The sequence below is a fragment of the Euleptes europaea genome, chromosome 11, assembly GCF_029931775.1.
Source record: "Euleptes europaea isolate rEulEur1 chromosome 11, rEulEur1.hap1, whole genome shotgun sequence".
NCBI classification, from domain to species: Eukaryota; Metazoa; Chordata; class Lepidosauria; order Squamata; family Sphaerodactylidae; genus Euleptes; species Euleptes europaea.
In genome coordinates, this window is record NC_079322.1 from 24421881 (window position 1) to 24445546 (window position 23666).

The window sequence follows — 23666 nt, forward strand, 5'->3', positions numbered from 1 at the left end:
AAAAGAACCAGCACGCAGCTCTATATGCAAAAGTATCAAACTGTGTATTACAATATAGTGAAAACAACAGTGGAGTGCAAACAGAAACTTAAATACAAACTAAACACTAATTATATACACAATATAAGTAACTCTTCAATTGAGTCAAGAAGGACTTCTAAAGGTTACACTTGCAAGAATCTTAGACAATGTCCAATAAGACTAGGTAACGTCTTAGCACTTATTTTTCAAAGACAAGAAAAAAATCCCGATTTTTTGGAAGAATAGATGTGATGAATGATGGGAATGATGGGAAATGCCTTCTGGAATTTCTAAACGTTTTTCGCAAGGTTGCGCTTCTTCAGCCTGTTTAGAAGCTGCTATACTTCTCTTTGAAACTTCCATCCTCCATCTTTGTTTCTGATCCATTTGTGCTTTCTTCTTCATTGAAGGCAATCATACTCAGCATATCAATTCTTTGGTGCCAGTAGGGTTTCTTCTTCTTTCTCCTCTTCTCAAGATACCTTTCCCTTCACTTCCCCTCTTTTTAACTATCAAAGGAACATCTATAGTTAGTTGCCTTTCCTTCTGCATTTTGCATATAGAGCTGCGTGCTGGTTCTTTTTTAGCTAGTTTTCTAGGTAGGCAGAAAGGATACCTCCTTCAAAATATTGTCGAAGGCTTTCACGGTCAGAGTTCATTGGTTCTTGTGGGTTATCCGGGCTGTGTAACCGTGGTCTTGGTATTTTCTTTCCTGACGTTTCGTCAGCAGCTGTGGCAGGCATCTTCAGAGGAGTAACACTGAAGGACAGTGTCTCTGTCCTGCATGACTCTTTGTGGCAAATTTGGTGGAAACTATCAGAATTTTTTTCCAAGACTTTGAAGAGCTGGTACCACTGGATCAAGTTAATCAGTTTTGTTAAATAAATTTCAACTAAAAAGTTTTAATTTGATTTTGAATAGATGTGCATTTATTTGTTACTGTTTTGAAATTTTGTTATTTCCTTTAGTGAGTCATGCAAACCCCTATTTTGAATCATGCTTTTTATAGGATAGGGTAGGGGGCGCTGGGGTTGAGTTTATGGAACCAAGGGGCGGTGGCCCAAAACTTTTGGGAACCACTGATTTAGACCAAGATCAGCACTTACCATTTATTTCAGCTGCAGTTAGCAACAGACTTAATCTATGACCAGATACTTCCAATTTTTCAGTCTCTGTTTCTCCAAATAAAGCACAAAGCAACAAATGAGCAAACACGCTGCTCACACTAAACTGCTTTAATTATACTTAGATCATTTTTTAGCTGTACCAAAATGTAGTCATGTCTAGGATGGAATGTAATGACTGGTTAATTACTGTTGATGAGCAGCTATTATTGGACATTATTAAATAGACTCAAGGGGAAAATAAAGGATACCAAACACATTATGAAGCTGCAAAGGGAATTAGAAGTCTTTTCAATTTGGAGTATAATCAGTGAATTGGGAAACTGTATCTCAGTTCTTGTATTAATTTTACTGTTTAATCTTTATTTAACTGAACTCATGTGAAGCTGACATACCAAGTCAGACCATTCATCTAACAAAGTCAGTATTGTCTGTTATGACTGGCAGCGGCTCTAGGGTTGCCAACCTCCAGGTACTAGCTGGAGGTCTCCTGCTATTACAACTGATCTCCAGCCGATAGAGATCAGTTCACCTGGAGAAAATGGCCGCTTCGGCAATTGGACTCTAAGGCACTGAAGTCCCTCCCCTCCCTAAACGCCGCCCTCCTCAGGCTCCACCCCAAAAACCTCCCACCGCTGGCAAAGAGGGACTTGGCAACCTTAAGTGGCTCTCCAGGGTCACAGATCCAGGTCTTTGATGTCACCTGATCCCTTTAACTAGAGGTGCCAGAACTGAACCAAGGTCCTTCTGTGTACAAAGAGGGTGAACTGTCACTGAATCACAGCCTATCTCCTGAAATGTTTATATGTTGCATCTCTACAACAGTTTTCCGAGACAGTTCATAACAGTAGTGTCCATGATAAACAACCTTTGTAACAGGCTTGTTACAAAGTGGCCCCCGAGCTTCCCCAGCACAGCTTAGCTGGCCTGCGGGGTTGGGTGGGATGGTGGAAAACGGGGGGAATATCGGCAGCATCCTGATCCCCATGCACCCAGGGATGATGTCAGCAGGAGTTGCTCTGGCATTTGGGCAAAACTCCCCGGCATCTCTACATTATCACAATATAATCCGACAATTAAACCAACCAGACCAGCTAAAAAAAGACTACAAACAAATTAAGAACGGACAATACTAAAACAAAGCAGGCAGCAACCAATCATAATATGGCCACAAAGCAAAACAAGTGGGTAAAACATACACCAATCAATAAAAAGCTGAAAATTTAAGAAAAAAACCTTTTAACAAGTCTTACTGCTGCTTTATTATTGGCTGCTGTTTTACTGCCTTAATTTGGGGGAGGTATTACTTTGCTGATTTTATTTGTTTTGACTGTTTAGAATTATTGTTTTAGGCATATGATTTTCATTCCATTGCAACCATCTATACATTGTTAACTTAAAAAAAAATTCAGGTGTAAATAGCCTTGAATATTATTTTATAATAGGAAACGTTCTGAAAATATTTAAAAATATTTAAAATAAAACAATATTACTGCTTTTTTTAACAACAATCCTTAGCATCTACTGAAAATTTCGAAGTTCTTCATATTTCAGCAGTAAGTACAAAAGCCCTGTAAGGAAAGCCGGTATTTTTACCTGCAGATGGGAGTGTGGATGCTGAGGGTTTTCCTGACACATGCACTGACTGCAATTTAAGCATGTTTACTCAGAACTAAGCCCCATTAAGCTCAGTAGGCTTACTCGAGGCCAGGTGATACTTGATACTTGAACAGGCAACTTCCAGGCTCATGGCTAATGAGAGCTGCCAACCTCCAAGTGGAGTCTGGAGATCTCCTCGAATTACAACTGATCTCCAGACTACAAAGATCAGTTCCCCTGAAGAAAATGGCTGCTTTGGAGGATGGGCTCTATGGTATTATATCCCTCGTTAAGCTCAAGACCTTTGGTCAAAGGAGCTAGTAAATAAATGGAAATGGAAATGGAATGGTATTATATCCCTCTCCACCCAAAACCACACCCTCCCAAGGATCCACCCCCAAATCTCCAGGAATTTCCCAACCTGGAATCAGCAACCCTACAGCTGATACTCTTTGACACTACGTTTTACTAGCTTGATGGAAGACAAAACCACATACATATCAAAATGGGACAAAACTAAAGAGCATTTAAAGGAAAACTGCATTTTTACAATTAAAATAAGAAATGTTCCAGTCATCAATTAGTTTTCATTGTCAAATACAGAAAGTGACAACTGTCTCTTTTCTAATATGTCTTAACTACAGAATGTACTTCTCAGTCTACAGTTGTAGCTAAACTAATATGCCTACTCATCTGGAAAGAAATAATTAGTTATTTTCTTGACCTATAAAGTAGACAAAGACCGGCATTGATCTTAAAACCAGATGGACTTGGCAGTCTGAAAAGCCTTCCTATTTTATAAACCACAGCTTTCTTATCTCTAAGTGCCAGCAAATGTAGTGATTTGTCAGTGAGCGATAAAAACAACATTCAAAAGATAGTGAAGGGGACATCCTCACCCCAAGAAATACAAGTGAGCAACCATAGATGACAACTCCTCAAAATAAACACCCATTTCCACCATTTTAAATAGCCATGTTTTGCTATTTAAAATGGTGGAAATGGGTGTTTATTTTGAGGAGTTGGATATTTGGGAGTCCTTTCAGAAATATATTTTAATAAGATTTTTAAAAACACACGAACACATTTCTGTGTAATTTGTTTTCCAATAAACATTTCCAGTCCAAGGCTTAATCCAATTTGTGATGGTCTTTGCCTTGAGGAAACTGATAATGACATCATGAGATAATGGAGGTCAGAAGAACAGATGCTTGCTACGTTGTTCATTTGTTAATGCCACTAAATACCTTCACCTCTTCTCCCTCACACATACACTCAGTTACCAAATCCACAATGCCAACTCAATGGGCTTTGCCCTTTACTGGGCACACAGCCTGCATCCCATCTCCGGCCAATCGTGCTTGGCAGACGAGACATGCAATCCCTTACATCCGTAATCCTTGGAGATAGAACTGAATGCTGAGCATGATAATTACTCTATTTGCCTTAGAGCTCCTAGCTAGTTGTGAAAAGCCAGTGGCAGGAAGAATCAAAAAGTGGTAAGAAAGGACTTTATGGGATCACCAAGTTTCCTGGCTTCTCTGTGGCTGATGGAGATATGCAAAATCTACGCAATGCAAAGACTGCGTGGGAGAGATTTCTAGAAACAGATGTATTTGGCACACATTTTAAACTCCAGCCCAGTTACCAGGATCAGGTAAAGACATAGCTCTGCTCAGAAACAACCAGGCTCAGTCATGTTGCTAGAGGCACAGAATGCTGCATGCTTACAACTGCCAGTGTCTGAACTGATCCCTGTAAGTATGCCTTCAGCAAAAGTTTGATCTGTGGACATTAGGAAAAGGTAATGCTTGACTGGTCAGGAAGAAGGAAAAAGTAATGCTTATTCTCATGCTCTGAAAAGCTTCACCTGGTGATTTATTTTATTGCTGGTGACACAGTTCAAGCACTTCACAGTCTTGGGGGGGTTTACAGCCCATTCCTAAAAAGGTGGAGCAGCCCCACAGCCACTAAAGAGGGCATTCCCAGGCCAAAAGTGCTGTGGAAACTACCTAAAGGAAGTTCCATCCACGGGAATGCCCCGGGAACGCCTCCCCCCACCGATACAGCTGTTCTCTTCCGGGATTTCGCTCCCAGACTGGCCGTGCTGGCGGTGGGGGCTGGTGGGAGGTTTGGGGGGCCAAGCCTGAGGAGAGCGCGGTTTGGGGAGGGGAGGGACTTCAATGCCATAGAGTCCAATGGCAAAGCGGCCATTTTTCTCCAGGCGATCTGATCTCTATCAGCTGGAGATCAGTTATAATAGAAGGAGATCTCCAGCTAGTACCTGGAGGTTGGCAACCCTATCTTCCACACATGTTCTATCAGTGTAAATATACAGTTGAATCTAGGTTTGCCAGGAAACACAGAAAATGTAATTGCTGCAAATATGTATAATTGCATCCAGGCCATAACTGAGGCCTATGGCTGTTACACGCTTCCTCTCTGCTGCCTACCCCTCTCCCTGTAGTAAGTTTGGAATAGAGAGTATTGGGGAAGGCTAATGGCAGGTAGGCTACAAGGCCTGTTTTGACCCACACCCAAACTCTGGAGGAATGTGGGCTGAATTCAGAATCAGCTCAGGTGTCAAACCCTGAAATACAGCATGGTGCCAGCGTGGTGTAATGGTTAGGAGCGGTGGACTCCGGAGAACAGGGTTTGATTCCCCACTCCTCCACATGAGAGGCAGACTCTAATCTGGTGAACCAGGTTGGTTTCCTTTTCTGAGTCTGTTGTGGGGAAGGGAAAAAAGATTGTAAGCCCGTTTGATTCTCCTTAAAGGGTAGAGAAAATTGGCATATAAAAACCAACTCTTCTTCTTCTTAAATTCCTCCATGTTCACTGCACCACCAGCACTTTAGTCTTGCCCATAAAGATCAGATTTCCAAGGAAGTAAGCTCAAAAGCTGCACACCTTTTAGTGAAATCTGAGTGATACAGTAGTGGATTAAAGAGCAAGGATGTAAGGATCTACTCTGAAGTTAGTAATTTTACATGAATGTTCATTTAACTCATGTAGGCTGCTTTTCCAGAAAAAACACCCCAAAATGTATATAACAAAGCCACAAATACATATATCTGTGTGTGCATAGAGACGCTAACTGCACAGCTGCACCTTTCTGATACTTGGGCAATCACTCTCAGCCTGTTTCCGCCTCTACTATGCAATACATTTACGTGAAAACAATGCAGCTTCAAAAAACCAGTTTGAGTGGATATGTTATTGGAACACTACAACAGGCAGATACACTGGACGGATGCAGTTAAAGACAGCCATGGAAGCACATCTGCATCCAATGCACATATAAAATCTTCCCTATCAAGAAGAAGAAGAAGAGTTGGTTTTTATAGGCTGACTTTCTCTACCACTTAAAGAAGAATCAAACTGGCTTACAATCACCTTCCCTTCTTAACCACTACACCACACTGGCTCTCAGAAAAGGCCCTCAGAAAATAATCACAAGCTCTCTCCGACATCTAGCATAGGCTGACTCGGCTAAACATGTACGTTTAAGGTTTGCTGACAGTGTTTGTTCATCATCTCTATCAGGCACCCAAGAACAGCAAGTGGAATCAATAGGGAGTGAATATTAAAGGCATCATGGGACTGTTTAAGACATCCTGCCAAACCGAAAGAGATAAGAGCACTTGCACAACATAAAATGCTGTGTCTGATTTAATTGCAGACTGCGTTCAGTTGAAGCTGTTTGTTTTGAGAGTCTGGCTTTGAGCTCTGACAAGAAACAATTGATAAGCAATGAATAGCTCGGCTGGATGGATGGAAAGCTGCAGAGGTCATCGTATGAGGCTTATCATCAGTACCATGCTAGCCTTGTGATAGCTAGACAAGAAGGACCAAAACTACCATGAAGGCAGAACAAATATGCCGTTTCCTCCCTTTTGAGTCTGGACTCACAGCTGAACAGTCCCCTCACCCATATGACTTCTATCTATAATTCTTGACTGCTATGGACAGAACTGGGTGCAGGGAAAACACACAATAGTAATAAAAGTTAATACTTTATAGTCATCTTTCTCCATCAGTTTCTATAAAATTTTATGCAATGAATTGTGTAAAATGGATTAAACAGCTAGTTGGATGCAACCAGCACCTTTGGCGCTACCACCTTCAGAGGGGCCTTGGCTCAGTGGCAGAGCATCTGCTTGGCATGCAGAAGCCAAGAAGACACCAGGGTCATAAAACTACATCCATCCAGCAACCTAATATATCCTTTATACAGCCCTCAGGCAGAACATAAAAACTTCTAAAACATGATGGAACCCTTCAGGTAAAAGCCTGGGTAAAGAGAAATGTTTTGGCCTAGCACCTAAAAGGCAGTACATCCCCTGAGACTCACCTGCTGAGTGTGAAAAGGAACAAGAAGAGTTGGTTTTTATAGGCTGACTTTCTCTACCACTTAAGGAAGAATCAAACCAGCTTACAATCACCTTCCCCTCCCCTCCCCACAACAGACACCCTGTGAGGTAGGTGGGGCTGAGAGAGCTGGGTGACTGGGCCAAGGTCACCCAGCTGGCTTCATGAGTAGGAGTGGGGAAACCAACCCAGTTCACCAGATTAGCGTTCACAGCTTGTGTGGAGGAGTGGGGAAGCAAACCCAGTTCTCCAGATTAGAGTCCCAAGGCTAGGGGATCACCACTAAAAAAGCTACTTCTGTGGTTGCTATTGGCTAACATCTGAAGATGGGACACAGAGAACAGGGCTCAGGAGGAGGATCTTAACTAACAGGCTGGACAGTACAGGAAGAGGCATTTCTTCACCAACTATGGTACTACTACTACAATAATAAACAGAGAAACTAACATGAGCAGATGTTTTCAGGAAGGAGAAAAACAAGACCAACAATTTGGCTCAGTCTCTGTTTTCTAAAACCGACCCTTATTTCCCCCACAAAATTAGAGTTGATGTTTGGTAGCCTCAAATACAAAAATAAACACACAGAGATAAAAAGAATATCCCTTTTAAAATATCCAGTGGCGGCACACCCAGATAATAAAAACATTAGGAAATGGAAACTTTATGATCCCAGTTATTTTCAAAAGTCCAATTACTACAGAGTCAGGAACAGACACCCCAAAGCAGAAGTATTATAAAGACCCACGGTCTGGGAACCCCATTGCAGATTGCAAAATCCCATTAAAGAACCAGGAAAAGTATTGATCTAATAAAAATTATAGGAAGTTATGTTACAAAATATACATGGACAATTTCACTTAACAATATCCTGTTTAGTCAGTATTTATTATAACACCAGATTATATACTTTAAGATGAAACAGGGAGTATTTTGAAACTATGTGCTACGTTTTTAATATTGCTCACTCTATCTTTAACATCTGGCTTTAATTAGAAGTTCAGAACACTCAGAATTCTAGGTTTTATTGCAGAAACTGTAGAGAAGCAATGTGAAAAGTTGGTGGGACAACAGTGCAATCCCGAACAGAATTACACTTTTCTAACCCCATAGGTTTAGAAGGGGATAATTCTGTTCAGGACTGCACTGTTAGCAGGTGGCATTTTGCATGGTATCTTCTTTGCCAATGCTAATTCAGTTACATGAGGAACTGTCCAGCACAGAGTAACATGAATGCCACACATTAACTGAAGAAAGGCAAGTATAGGTTTATTACTAACTACTATTTCTAACTCATTAAAAATCTACTGAATCAAATTCCTATTGCACTTATCAACCAATTTTTTAAAAAAAAAATAAAGGTCATATTTTGTAATGAGCTTTGCCCAGAACAGAATCAAAACCATCAAGATCTGAGGATAGTTTCAGAGGGTAGCTGCGTTGGTCTCCAGTATAACAGCCAGATTCAAGTCCAGTAGTTCCTCAGAGACCAACAAGATTTTCGGGGTATCAGCTTTAGAGAGTCAAAGCTCCCTTCACCAGACACCAAAGGGAGCTTTGACTCTTGAAAGCTTATACCCTGAAAATCTTGTTGGTCTCTAAGGTGCTGCTCGGCTAAAATCTAGCTGAATATCTGAAGACACATTCTGATGGCAGTTAAATGAATAAAATATATTCAGACTTTTTCTCTCTCCCCAGCTTCCTTACAGAAAGTCTGATATATGCTAAGCTATCTTGACCCCCCCTTCCCCTTTAGCCTGCTCTCTTGAATGTTTCTAACGTCAAATGGCCATTATCACCGTCTCCCACTAGAGCACAGGCTATCCAAGATGACCAGTCTGATCACTCTGAATCCTCCCTTGTACAAGAAAGAACATTCCTACCATTTTTGTAGTGGGGGGGGGGATACCAAGAAGGCAATACTCTGTATTTCATATGAGGTACTAATAATCCCATGTGGCTTGCCAGTTATCTCAATGTTTTAATTAATCAACAAAACATACGTATGTGTTCTGTCTTCTACATAAGCAACTGCAATTCCTAATAAACCAGCAAGCCATAGTTCATCTCCTTGAAACACAGGATACTTGAAGAATTATCTAGAAACACGTTACATCTTAATTTTTGAATTATTTGTTTTTGAAGGATGTATTCTTAATAATGAGGTCTACAGAGCTTCCCTAACAAGGACATAAAATACCCTCGCAACCAACCAAAAGGCTAACATAAAAGATCTTTTGTTAAGACATTTCCGTGTATATATCATGAGCCATTCTGATAATGATACAATGATGAAAATTAATGGTGATGAAGATCTAATTTTTTAAAAAAAGAATTAAGAATATGGAACCACACATGGTTCCCTAGTTATCTACAATAGTCATCACAACAGGAAGTTCCATAAAGCAAAGAAATTTATTAGGTCACAAGTCTCTCCTTGGTGGTCCCTGCTCAAACCTTGAGAAAAAGAACACTGATAACAAGTGGATGGATTCTGTCAGGGGAGAGCAGCCCTCAGAGCTTGGCAAGATTCCTTGCTGGAGTATCAGTTGTAAACCAGATCCCTGTCTAACAACAATTCAAATTAATTACAACCAGGCTGCCAATTAGGGATATTTCCAGACAACCCATGGAACACACACATTGTTACTCATTTGTCACAAGGAAGCCAAACATCTTTTCCACTATCACAACTACCATTGCAGGGGGACCATGATTCTTTCCCCAAAACAGAGTGTTATTACTCATCCTCCTCACCACTCCTCAAAACAAAGTTGTGGGAAAGGTCTAACTTCCCAGCAGTTTTAGTACGATGTCACTTCAGACAGGTCAGTGACAAAAACACAAACACATTCCAAGCCCATCCTGGCCAAATAGTTATATGACACAACTATTTCAAATCAACAGCTCGTAGGACAAAGTCATGCAAAAACAGGACAGGGAAGAAGAACTGGACTCACCTTCACATACACGAGGTAGGACTTGCAGCTTTCTTGCATGTACGACAGTTGCAACGTATCCGTGATCTGCCCCATCGCTTCTCCAGAAGACACAAAGTAAACCCGGATTGGGTGAGTCTTTTCTTTCTTCGACACATCTGATGTCAGGTTATAGTTCAATTCTATTAAAAAAAAATTAAACACCATTTTCAAGTAAACCCTCATTTATTTGGGGGGCATGATGTAAGTTATAAACTTTTCTTCTTTTCTCCTACTGTAATCAGCCCTGTGTGTTTGTATGTAAAGCGCCATCAAGTCACAGCCAATTTATGGCAACCCAGTAGGGTTTTCAAGGCAAGAGACTAACAGAGGTGGTTTGCAATTGCCTGCCTCTGCATAGTGACCCTGGAATTCCTTGGTGTTCTCCCATCCAAGTACTAACCATCATCAGCCCTAGCTAGATAGAAAGGCTACCAAAAATATCATGCTGCTTAAAAGGTGCTAAGAGCCCTGTGGCGCAGAGTGGTAAGCTGCAGTACTGCAGTCCCAAGCTCTGCGCATGACCTGAGTATGATCCCAATGGAAGTCGGTTTCAGGTAGCCGGCTCAAGGTTGACTCAGCCTTCCATCCTTCCGAGGTCGGTAAAATGAGTACCCAGCTTGCTGGGGGTAAAGGGAAGATGACTGGGGAAGGCACTGGCAAACCACTGATCTGGAGAACATAGTCTGCCTCGTAAACGTCGGGATGTGACGTCACCCCATGGGTCATGAATGACCCGGTGCTTGCACAGGGGACCTTTACCTTTTAAAAGGTGCTACTCAACATTCTAGAGCAAGCCTGTGCAAGTTGGGATCCACTACTTACTTACTTGGTGTGTTTTTAGACCACCTCTCCACCCAAAGGTAGATTCCTGATTTTTGTAGCCCTCCTAGCCAAGCTACACAATTAAGGATGTATGTTGGGTCGCCTTACATGGCTGGTGGAGGGCATTTAGCTGAATGCCCTCCACCAGCCATGTAAGGTGACCCCACATTCATCCTCACAAACTATGCAGCCCCTTCTAGAGAAAGTTCTCTCATCCTTTTATAGGGAATATATGTATATGAAACCATTGACTTCCACAAATGCCATGTGCTAACAATCATTTCAAGACACTTGCTCCTGGTTATGTCCAGACTTGTCTTATTTACTTCCCCATCTCTGATGGGCAACCTTTGTCAGAAGAGGGGGGTTGTTTAGTTTTGTTTATATTTTGGTTTGGGGAGCTTTGTTTTGGTTTTGAGTTCAATATTTTACAATTTTACAATTTTCTCTATTGGTTCATCCCTCTCACTGCCCACATCTCTTCTCACAGAGCCACTTAACCATTTCCTTCTTTATTAGTTTATATTAACAAAGAAAATACATGCGGTCTTACGCAATCATAGAAATTCATATTCCAGCTTTCTGTAAACAAACTCCAATTTCTAGCAAATCTAGTTGATAAAAATCCTTTTTCCTCCTTTTTTATAACAAGTCGTTGCATTAAAAAAATGCCGTAGTCAAAATTCTTTTATACCATTCCACCACTGATGGTGGAGCCTTTGGTTTCCAACAGTTTGCTATACACAATTGAGCAATAGTCAACAAAAGCACTTCAGGACCCAGTGGCATTCCACACATGAACACACATGAAGCTGCCTTATACTGAATCAGACCCTTGGTCCATCGAAGTCAGTATTGTCTACTCAGACTGGCAGTGGCTCTCCAGGGTCTCAGGCAGAAGTCTTTCCCATCACCTACTTGCCTAGTCCCTTTAACTGGAGATGCCGGGGATTGAACCTGGGACCTTCTGCATGCCGAGCAGATGCTCTACCACTGAGCCACAGCCCCTCCAATCAAATCAAATTTATTAATATGGTCAATGACCAGCAAAAAAGATACAAAACGTATAAACTATACCAAAAATTACAGACTACAAATATATAATGGAATTTATATAGACATCACACAACTTAACATACCCCATTAACATTTCAAAATGGCAGAGTATTTCAATTAATCTTGTCCTAGCAGGGTGTGACGTATTTTAATAGCTGTAACACCAAATTTAGCTGTCAGAAGTGAAAACTGTGGTTTTTCATCTATTCAGTGGCATTCCAGATCTGGTAATACTTTATGGTTTAATTGAAAGGTGTTGTTTTTAGGTAGAATGTTTTGGGAGTTATTTGAGGCCACCAATCAAAGTGCAAGGTACAGATCCAATCAAACACAATCAGAGGCTACCCACAATTTGGGTAATCGATCCCTTCAATATGAAATTCCACAGACACAAAAGAACAGCTGGCACACACTCTCCATTCACTTCAGTGAAGCTCCCTTTTTACATGAAGAGAGGTTTTCCGGCAATCTACAGAGAATGCCCCGTTTAAAGTCAGGAAAATTGGATTTGGCAGTATAATATCTGGCACCTTACCGACACTTCCCTTTGAGATAAGAATGCTGATGTAAATGCAGAAAGTACAGATAACAACGAATAACAGGATTTAAACAGCATGTTGTGTACGTGACCATAACAGCTGGTTCCTGCAGGGCTTTTTATATGATTAAGCTGCATATTACAATATTTCATCCAAATTTACTGCACCATAGCCTTAGGATTTTTTTTTTTATTTCCTCTTGATTTGATCCAAACTAAGTAAAATGTGAAAGCCAGTGGTGTAGTGGTTAAGAGCGGCGGACTCTAATCTGGAGAACTGGGTTCGATTCCCCACTCTTCCACATGAAGCCGGCTGGGTGACCTTGGGGCCAGTCACAGTTCTCTCAGAACTCTCTAAGCCCACACAGAGGCAGGCAATGGCAAACCACCTGTGAACATCTCCTGCCTTGAAAATTCTACCGGGTTGTCCTAAGTCAGCTGTGACTTGACGGTGCACACAAACACAAGAAAAATATACTCTTAAGGGGGAAAAATTTAAACCATTATTGGGCAAACCTAGTTTAATAATTGCAGACCCTTTAGGAGGTCAAGTATCAGATACACTCAGACCAGTTTGGTTTGAGAAAACAGGAATAGGAATGAAAAGATCTTTATTTAGCTAGAGTCCACCTTTGGTTTTCAGGCTCTCCGGACAGATAATGCAGTAAAAAGACTATACTGGACATATCTTAGACCAGTGGTCAGCAAACCGCGGCTCCCGAGCAGCATGCGGCTCTTTGGCCCCTTGAGTGCGGCTCTGGAAAGCGCCCTCCTCCTCCCTTTCCCTCCCCTCACAGCGCGGCCGGATTTTGCACGCGGCGCTCGAGGGCCCGGCGGTGCCAAGACGGGCGGCGGCAGCCAATCAGCGGGCGGGATTTTTCCCGCTAGTTTTGGCTGGCGGAGGAGGCCGACGCGTTGAGAAGGAGGTGGCGGAGGCGGTGGAAGCAGCGGCGGGCAGGGCCGAGCCGGGGCGGCAGGCATGGCGGGTGGCGAGAACTACTATGGCAAGCACGGTGAGCCCCGGAACCGACGGGCCAAGCGCAGGAGGGCAGCGTTGGCGGGGATGCGCCAGGGCGCACGGCCGCTGGCCGGGCTGGAGGGGGCGCCGGCCAGGCCCCTCAGTGGTGCCCCCCCATCTAAATTTAGCCAAGCGGCGCAGGAAGTCAGGGCTGGGCGGTGCTGGAGCGGCGCCGAGAGCCCCGGGGGGCAGGGGGGTCCGGTGGCATCCCGGCCCCGTGCCCAGCCCAGCTCCAAGTTTCAGCAGAGTTCACACGGCGCCCTGCCGGCCTGGGTAGTGCTCCAGACGGGCGCGTTTGGCCAGGCAGCAGGAGGCGCTGGCTTCAACCTCCGGCTGTTCCAGTTAAAGGGACCGGGCAAGAAGGTGATGGGAAAGACCTCCCCCTGAGACCCTGGAGGGCCATGGGGAGGGGCCGTGGCTCAGCGGCAGAGCCTCTGCTTGGCGCGCAGAAGGTCCCAGGTTCAACCCCCCAGCATCTCCGGTTAAAGGGACCGGGCAGGTAGTTGAGGAGAAAGACCATTTATGAATGGGAGGTTTTGCCTTGGATTTGCCACTCAGATGCACATTTTCCCCATCCAGATTCTCAAAACTCTGCATGGGGGGTTATTGGCCATTTATGAATGGGAGGTTTTGCCTTGGATTTGCCACTCAGATGCACATTTTCCCCATCCAGATTCTCAAAACTCAACAATAAGCCCCCCTGCAGAGTCTTGAGAATGCAGATGGGGAAAATGTGCATCTAGAGAGCAGCAAATCCAAAGCAAAACCTCCCGTGAATGAATGGTTGCTAAAAGGCGTTTTGGCTCTCGAAAGAAATCTCAATCGTTGTACTGTTGATATTTGGCTCTGTTGACTAATGAGTTTGCCGACCCGTCTTAGATCCTAGAGCTTCTAGATTCTTCGCAACCAACAGAGGGCCAAAATACACAGTATGTATGACATGAGTCCAGACGCGTGTGCCCAACCTGACTCACTGTCACAAACAGAATTGATACACCTCACCTTGAAAGGGTTGAGTTGCTCTGTGCAGGTTCAAATGCTTTAGCCAGCAGAAATGGCACAGCAGGGGAAGCCCCTTCTCCCCCTCCATCCCACAGTGTTTGGAGCCACACAGAGCAACAAGGTAATTACACCGATCCCACATGCGGCAAACAGTTGGGTCGGGCATCTGTATACTGACCCATGTCACACTTAGTGTGTATTTTGACCCTCACTTATCTTATTTGTAGGCACACACATTTGTACTGCTAGCCCAAAACCGCAAGCAAATTAAGGAGCAAGGAATTTTCTCTTCGCTTGGCAATGTAGTTGTCAGAAGCAAGCAAAAATGGCCACCTTGAACTTCTAAGCAAATAAAAGGCTGTATCAGCAGCGAATATTTAAAAAACAAACCTAACAGTAAAAAAAATGAAGAAAGAAGTATTTGGTGTGGGCAGCGGCATGAAATGATACATGTGACAGGATGCAGTGAGTGTGGACAAATGAACCTATGTCATAAGGAAGGGGAGGGGCTGTGGCTCAGTGGTAGAACATCTGCTTGGCGTGCAGAAGGTCTCAGGTTCAATCCCCGGCATCTCCAGTTAAATGGACTAGGCAAGTAGGTGATGTGAAAGACCTTTGCCTGAGACCCTGGAGAGCAGCTACCAGTCTGAGTAGACAATACTGACTTTGATGGACCAAGGGTCTGGCTCAGTAGAAAGCAGTTTCATGTGTTCGTGGATAACATGGCTGAAAGATGAAGAGAAACCCTGTACTCATTGAGGGGCCAGAGTACAACCGGAGTACAACCAGTGACCTACTAGGCGGAATGCAGCCCACCAGTTACGTATGGTGGCTCCACCATCTATTATTGCCGCCTGGCTGGATTGGAAAAGAACAGGGCAGATCTCAAGTTATCTGGCAAGCTACAATACATAGCTGCTTGACAACATTCAGCTTCGTGGGTGACAAATGATGCAGTCCTCCAATGCAGATACCTCACAGAAGTCACTTTGGATCGCTCCACGTGGTCGCCGTCACCATGTGGCAAGCTGTTTGTGTGCAGCGGCTCACCCCATGGAGAGAACTATTTTCTCCATACCACAACATACATTCAGAAAGTCCACAAACAGGGGGGGAAAACCCTGCCCAGTATCCACGGTAAACTGCTATACACAAAGTCTGTGACAATTATCATCTTGTATAATAATTTAACGTCCCTGCCAAATGATGGCAATAAATGTACACTGAACCTAGTAAATGCCAGAGAACAGCCCGTAAACCACAACACACGTCTAGCCATGACTGTGCCTTCTCTGAGCAACAGATGACATTTAGAATGAGAGTATCTTAAACAGTATATTTCACATCTTTCTCCGCTTTGCCTCTTGGCAGCTGCCACCAATGATGTCAATGAGTGGAAAACTGAAATATTAGGAATACGTTTTTTAAAATAAAAAAAATGTCACCGTATCATAGTTACCAGCTGACTCAGATCAGCCCTTTGAGAGAAATGAGTTTCTGCTCATAATTTCAGAATGCAATAAATAGATATCTCAAGAGGATACTTCAGGCAGCAGAGTTGCGCAGGTAAAAGCACACAAGCAGCCTCATCTCCTCACATAGCCAGTGGTACCGCAGAGCAGCAAACTAACGCAGACACACCCATTCCCAGATGGCTCACCGCACTTCTCACAAACCATGGGCCTCACACATAAAACGGTCACCTGTGCAAGCCAGCCAGCTGGTGTATTGTACGAACTGAACATCAGGCGCACAAAAGGTGGGTAAATATTTGTAGAGATTCCCTGCCCACACCAGGCAAAGCAACTATATATTCCTCTATCCCATTATAGAAAATATTATCATTTTCTTTGCTCAGACGCTGGGTGAAACCCTTTAGGGGACTCTAAAGGGAAGTAAGTCTGAAAGGCTCCAATATTTGTTCCAAAGAAAAACACTTAAAGGTCAGCACTGGGCTGAATAACAAAGTTAAAACATTGGTCTATCACTAGCTATTAGGCACGAGAGTGAAGACTGGGATTATTACATGCAAAAGCCTTACAAATCTGATTACCAGATTCTGGGCACAGGGAACAAGGGGAAAGCTCTCTCCAGCTCATACTCCTTGAATGCTGAAGTCCTCGCCAGGAGGAATCTGGCTGGCCGCTGCCAGAGACAGTGTACTGGGCCAACATGCATTCTGAGAGCCAACGTACAATAATGGTTTGAGCACTGGACAAAGACCTGGGAGACTCAGGTTTTATGTCCCACTCAGTCACGGAGTTCATTGAGTGGGTGCCCACAGGTCAGTCGTTCTCTCTCAACCCACTTTACATAGTTGAGGTGGTAAGACACCGACCAATGCCCCTCTGGGCTCCTTGGAGAAAAATGAGGTAAAAATGTACTAAACCAAGATAAAAATGTACTAAATAATAATGCTCAAGCTGAGCTTTCCAGCCATATTGGTAAGGCTAATATCAAAGGCTTTATTGAGCAGTATGATTCTCATTTAGCTGGATAATACCCACCTCACCTTTGGGGCAGGGGGAACAGATTTTTTGCTGCCCTTCTCTTTGATGTGCAATTTAATAAACAAAACCAACATGTTACTGGTTTCTTTTATTTGGTATAAACATCCCAGTCAGAATCAAGAGAAAAGGAACTGGCGTTAATTCCTGGTCACAGACCCAGGTCTGCCTGTTATGTGACTATAAAATAAAGGTGCAGCCTTCATTAGAGTCCAGCAGACCTCCTTATTTTGGTAATATCACACCCTTATTTCATCTGTTATATGGTGAAGAGAATGTGAAAAGCAGTCAAATGCATTATTCCCTCAGCAACAAGAGGAAAGACCATGAGCAGCCCTCATTACATAACCACACAGTACTGTTTGCCTGACTGTTCTTTCAAATATACACATCTTGGCTGTGAGAGAGACTGCTTAAGACTTAAGCCATTATCAGGTTCCCATATAGTGGACAGAATTTGTAACTTACTTTTCAAAATATGCTGCAGAAGTAAATGCAGAGATACAAATAACTACTAAAATTACCGGTAGTCCTTGCAGCCAGAGTTACAAGTAAAGGGCTAGCCTTGAGATTTGCCAGGGCAATTAAAAAAGAGGGAGCCATGCTGCTGAGCAAGCAATTTAAACAAACAATTCCCAAACACAATGCGTTAAAAAGTACTGAAGGACAGCATTGCTCTCAGATGGCCTTTGAGTTCGCGAAGCAATCTGGATCCCAAACAAAAGGCAGCACCCCCTGGGTTTTTACCACTCTCAACAAACTTTAATCATTCCTACAGCAGGGAAGGCTCTTTGTAGCACTGGCCAGTTGAGGGCTTTTTAGGAAAGCCGTGACAACCAACTAGAAGTTCTATCCATGACCACCCCAGCCAATGGAGCGACTGACAGCTGATGTACCCTGAGAGACTGGACTGTGAATCAGGAACTTATCCTTTCCAATTTCAGCTTTACCATAAACTTGCTGGATGGACAGCCCTATGTACGTCAGTGTTTGCTAAGCCTGAGCCCCAGATCTGTAATCTGATGGTGACAAAACTGGCCTTCTCTGCAGAGTTGTTGTAAGAATAACTGATACATAATTTATACTAACACAAGAAACATGCTATGTGTGTGAGAAGTGCCTTCAAGCTGCAGCCGACTTATAGTGACCCCTTATGGGGTTTTCACGACAACAGACTAACATAGGTGGCTTGCCAGTGCCTTTCTCTGAATAGCAACCCTGGTATTCCTCAGTGGTCTCCCATTCAAATACTAACCAGGGCTGACCCTGTTTAGCTTCCAATATCTGATGAGATCGGGCTATACCATGCTGCCTTCCCTCCTGAAACGTGCTATATATAATTATTATGCTTTTTTTTTTTGTAACTATTAAGCAGTTTGTCAAGCTTAAGTACACTACAGGAAGAGGTCTACTTCCCCATATCTTTCACACTTCACAGTACATCAGTAAAACACAGCTTGCTGCTGGATAAAACACTCCGATTGTTTGACAAGGCATTATTAATCTTGTGTGTCCCTGTGACTCAAATGCATGGACAAAGCAAAGGAGGTCTAGATTCAGGTTCTGCTGCACTTACTAAACAATCAAGGGCTTCTGCCAAACCTATAAATCTCAGCCTTACTCTGTGCCATGGAATAGAAGCGCTAGAAACCATGCAGGAACCAGAAGCAGCATAAAGCATTTTATAAAACACACTTCAGTGTGGTATAGTGGTTAGTGTGTCAGACTAGAAGAAGAGTTAGTTTTTATATGCCGACTTTCTCTACCACTTAAGGGAGACTCAAACCGGCATACAATCACCTTCCCTTCCCCTCCCCACAACAGACATCCTGTGAGGTAGGTGGGGCTGAGAGACCTCTAAGAGAGCTGTGACTAGCCCAAGGTCACCCACCTGACTTCATGTGTAAGAGTGGGGAAACCCAACCCGGTTCACCAGATTAGCGTCTGCCATTCATGTGGAGGAGTGAGGAATCAAACCCGGTTCTCCAAATCAGAGTCCACTGCTCTTAACCACTAAGCCACGCTAGCTTTCTACGATCTGGGAGACCCAGGGTCGAATCTTCAGTTTGCTACAGAAGCTTGTGGGGTGTCCTTGGGTCAGTCACAACCCTAACCAACTTCACAAGGTACACATGAAATAAATAAATATATAAAATCCGGAATTACGAAATAGTAAAGGGTGCCAAGATTGTAACTTACCTATCTTTCCTGGAACGTGCTTGCCATTGAAACGAAAACAAGCTGTGACATTTAGGCAGTTCACCTCTTGCAAGCCGTCATGGCACTGAGGGGCTGTGATGTCAATGGATGCCGGCAGGAAAACAGAGACATCCAGCGTAATGACAGGCCTGGATCTTAAACAACAAAAAAAGGGGGGGACATTAATTCTCATAATAGCTATTGCGGAGCAGTGGCTAAGGCCTGATTTGCACCTGCAGGAAAATTAGATGGTAGAATGGACTACACCATGTCAGACTGCAGGCAGAGTATTCCGCATTGGAGACAGAGGTTAAAACCTCCCTACAAACAGAAAACTAACACAGCAAGCTAAGAGAAGGGACTGAACCTTTCTCCCCACTGTGCTCGGTTTCTATTTTCATGGAGGGTTCTTTTTTTAAGATGAGAGGACAGAATATTAATGTTGCTAAATAATTTTTTTTTAAATAGCATGCATTGTTTCTGTGTCTGACAATTCTCACTGCGCCTCTTATTTTGCCCTGGCTGTCTCCTATGCATTTCTCGAAATGAAAGACAGATTTCAGACAGAACTTATACCGTCTGGAAGTTGCCCCACAAAACTGAACTAATAAGGGTGCTGTGCCATATGGAATGCCATTTGTAAGTGGCTCCCAAAGATACTGCAGCAACTTTAACTATACCTATCAGTATGAAGAGAGATGAACTACACTAGCATGATTTAAAAAAAAACCCTAGAGCCATGTGGTAGCTTCTTTGCATTTTCCTGTACAAAATGGCTTATTGTGTTCTCCCTTACCCAAAGAGTGGGAGGGAGGAATCCACAACAGATTCAGGAGAAAGCAATCAAGACACATGTACCAATGTATTCTGGCTAGAGGCACAGAATAAATCTCAACAAGTTGGGGTCTCATCAATGCCTGGATGGAAGACCTTCTGGGAACCTTATGTATGCCACCTTGAGTTCCCTGACAGAGGAAAGGTGATATATAAATATAACAAGCACACACACTTTGGGGTATATGAAAGTCGGTATCTTTGAGATCTTTATGGATTCAAAGAAGACCATGTGTCATCCCAAGGACAACAGGAACTCCAACTTAGAAGCGGCAGACACAGGATCCTCATGCAAAAGACCAGCTGTACAACCTGGATCCTCCAAACCAGCAGCTGTAACCATCTAAGCATGCAGCCTGGGTCCTCTGAGAAATCATTCCTCCAGATGCCCAAGGCCACACTCTCATTTGGTAAATCTAGGAGGCATGGACATGCTACTGAGCACATTAAGAGTGCAAGGCTTCAAGCTCTGTACGTTCTCCACTAAAAGGCAAAGCTTGGAGCAGTCAGGCTGCCTCAAGATATAATGGCATCAATTGATCTCATCAGAACAACTTGTCTTCTGACTTGGAGCTGTCCATGGTCTGGCAGATCTTACCTCTCTGACCCAAACTCTGCCTTCGCTTCCCCTCCTTGCAGACTGTTATTGAAAACTACCACCTGCTCCTACTGCTGTACTGGTGACCCCCACCTGCTGCCTCCTGCTTTGCTTCCCCCATGCCATTAACTCAGACAAATCTATCCACCACCCACCATGCCCAGTTAGCTATAGGACATTTCCCACCGCACAAGTCATTCGTTGCTTTTTTGGGGCCTGGCACTGAACAGGCCTATAAAATATAATTGTTGCAGCAGCCTACCTTTATTTGTTAGAAATAAATAGCCATAGGAGGGCTTTTACATCGACTAGGTGCTCAGCCTTACTGTCTGCAAAGCTAGAAGGGAAATTAAAGAAGATTCCCAGGGCAGAGATTTTGCCCCTGTAAGTCGGGGGATTTGGAAACTACCAAACATGTCCTTTTCAGATGTAACTTCTATACGACAGTTCAGAATAAGATCATCATATCCCTGATAAAGAAAATGAGTGTTAGAAGAGAAGGAGAATGGACTAATAAGTTGTTGATGGGAGATAATCCTTTGATTACATAGAATCTCAGGCGGCAAAATACTGCACGGCTGCAGCAAAGATATGAATGCGCAAGTTGGCTGTTTTAGATTAGGAATGTAAATTTAATGTTCATATTACTATTTGTGTTTTATCTGGCTTAAAGCTACACGTAAATATATACATGGTGGCTGTTCTGCAACAATTATACATATATAATTGTTGCAGAACAGCCACCATGAAAAACAGCAAAAATCACTGAAAATCACTGTGATGCTAAATCCAAGGTGATGCTAAAGTTCTGTTTGTGTTCCTCAATCTGCCATTGTTCATTCACACAGGATATCATTTATGTAAGGTCTTGCGCTGAATCCTTCAACCCAGGTTGTCTTGGCTGAAATAAAGAGTGTCTGCCTTGTAAAGTATGATGGGAAAAACAGAGTGCATAAAGGACTAGGGGCTTCCCTGGCTCATTTCATCTTGGATCCCCCTTGCCATAAAGACATAGCAGTGGCCACCTATCTGACTGAGTCAGCCATTATACTTTATGGCCCTGAGCAGTCTAAAAAAAAAAGATGAAGCACTGGCTAAGAAGAGGGCAGGGGCTCTGCAGGAAGAAGAAGAAGAGTTGGTTTTTATATTCTGACTTTCTCTACCACTTAAGGGAGACTCAAAGCAGCTTACAATCACCTTCCCTTCCCCTCCCCACAACAGACACCCTGTGAAGTAGGTGGGGCTGAGAGAGCTCTAAGAGAGCTGTGACTAGCCCAAGGTTCACCCAGCTGGCTTTGTGTGTAGGAGTGGGGAAACAAATCCGGTTCACCAGATTAGCATCGGCCGCTCATGTGGAGGAGTGGGGAATCAAACCCGGTTCTCCAGATTAGAGTCCACTGCTCCAAACCACTGCTCTTAATCACTACACCACGCTGGCTCTCAGGAACTGGTGCTCAGGAAGGAGAAAAGATCAGCCAGCAGCTTTGCCTGAGAAGACCTAAACAGCGTCTCATTTTCTTTTGTGGTTCTTTCCTATTTGCCCCTTGGGCTTCCCCCTAGGCCTCACAGACAGCTCCTTCATGGAGCTTCAAGGACTCCTTTACTGCTGTAATGCAGAAGGGAATTAGGGATTTGCTGAAAGATTCCGCCTCATCACGAAATGGCTGCAACTCTGTGCTCCTAGTCCCAGAGGCAGGACCTCTCTTTTTACAGAATTCCCTCCAGCCCAAGAGGAGGGCCTCAATTAATTTTCCATCAAGTTGCAAGATGCAATAAGTACATTACGCAGTGACTGTGGTCAGCGAGGCCACGGATGACTACTTCCTGGTGGCATGAACTCAGACTGACAGTATTCCTTTGAGCCAGCAGAATTCAATCAAGATTGCCTGCTTCCTCCCATTTGGTGTATTATGAATAGGAGCATTTACGCTTCTGAGACTTTATGCCCTGGCTTGTTGCTACAGCTTTTTCAAGTTGATGAAGAGTTCACCCGTGTCAAAGTCATGTAGGCTTTATGGCAAGGCTGTTCTCTGCCACATGACTGAGTAGTTACAGACCACGCGGGGGCTAGTTATGAAATTGAGAGCCTGTTTGTGATCACACACCTCTCCCAGTGCACAACACATGCCACAAAAGATTCTGTACAGGGACAAGTGACAAAAATAAACATTCATTTGAAATAACGGTAATTTCTACAAACCACACTATTCAAACTGATAAGTTCACATTATGAAATCTAACCATCTGTGTCATGGGGGAGGGCAGTTCCTACAAAATAAATTTCCCCTCTACTAAGAGGGCACAACAGCCTCCCTCAGCTTAAGCCAACTCCAGATTCTGTAACTGAGGCCATTATGGTGTAGTGGTTAGAGCGACGAACTAAGACTGGGGAGCCTTGGGTTCAATTCCCACACAGCCGTAACAGTCACCAGTAGTGTCTCTTAGAGCTCTCTCAGCCCCACCTACCTCACAGGGTGTCTGTTGTGGGGAGGGGAAGGGAAGGTGATTGTAAGCCGGTTTGATTCCGCCTTAAATGGTAGAGAAAGTCAGCATATAAAAGCCAACACTTCTTCTTCTTCAGTCTGCAAACAGCACACACACAGCGTCCGTCCTCATCCATCCCCAATCAAAGCGGCTTCCTCAAAAGCTTTTAATATCGCTTGGCAGGCCGAGTGTTGTTTTTGGCGCAGAAACTTTACAGAAACTTTGGGGAGGGGAAGGTCCTGCTACTTCACCCTAATCTTAATCCAAATAGCAAATGCGGCACACTCCCTGATTGGCAGTTGCTGCAACTAATCAGCCTCACCACATGGTTAACTGGCAATGCACTGATCTCTAAAGAAATAAACAGAGGCCGATTCCATAGGTGGATTCGGGTTGGTGCAGGAACCTGTGAAGTGTCACAGCCCTGCTTTTCATAGAAATAAACAATTGCATATATACAGAAACAGATACTACATACATGTTTACAGTGTGCTTTGGGGGGGGAGTGACGTTTG

The 23666-nt window shown here is 43.6% G+C and overlaps 1 protein-coding gene across 1 annotated transcript in view; it reads right to left on the reverse strand.

The window, feature by feature from the left end:
- The window catches only part of ITGA9 (integrin subunit alpha 9), a 275713-nt gene that overhangs the window by 176448 nt on the left and 75599 nt on the right, over positions 1-23666 (reverse strand). Inside the window, exons 14-15 of the mRNA XM_056857744.1 lie at positions 19236-19390; positions 10073-10233 (exon numbers count right to left, since the gene is read on the reverse strand). Coding sequence (XP_056713722.1) covers positions 10073-10233; positions 19236-19390 — 316 coding nt within the window. The remainder of the gene's footprint in view (positions 1-10072; positions 10234-19235; positions 19391-23666) is intronic.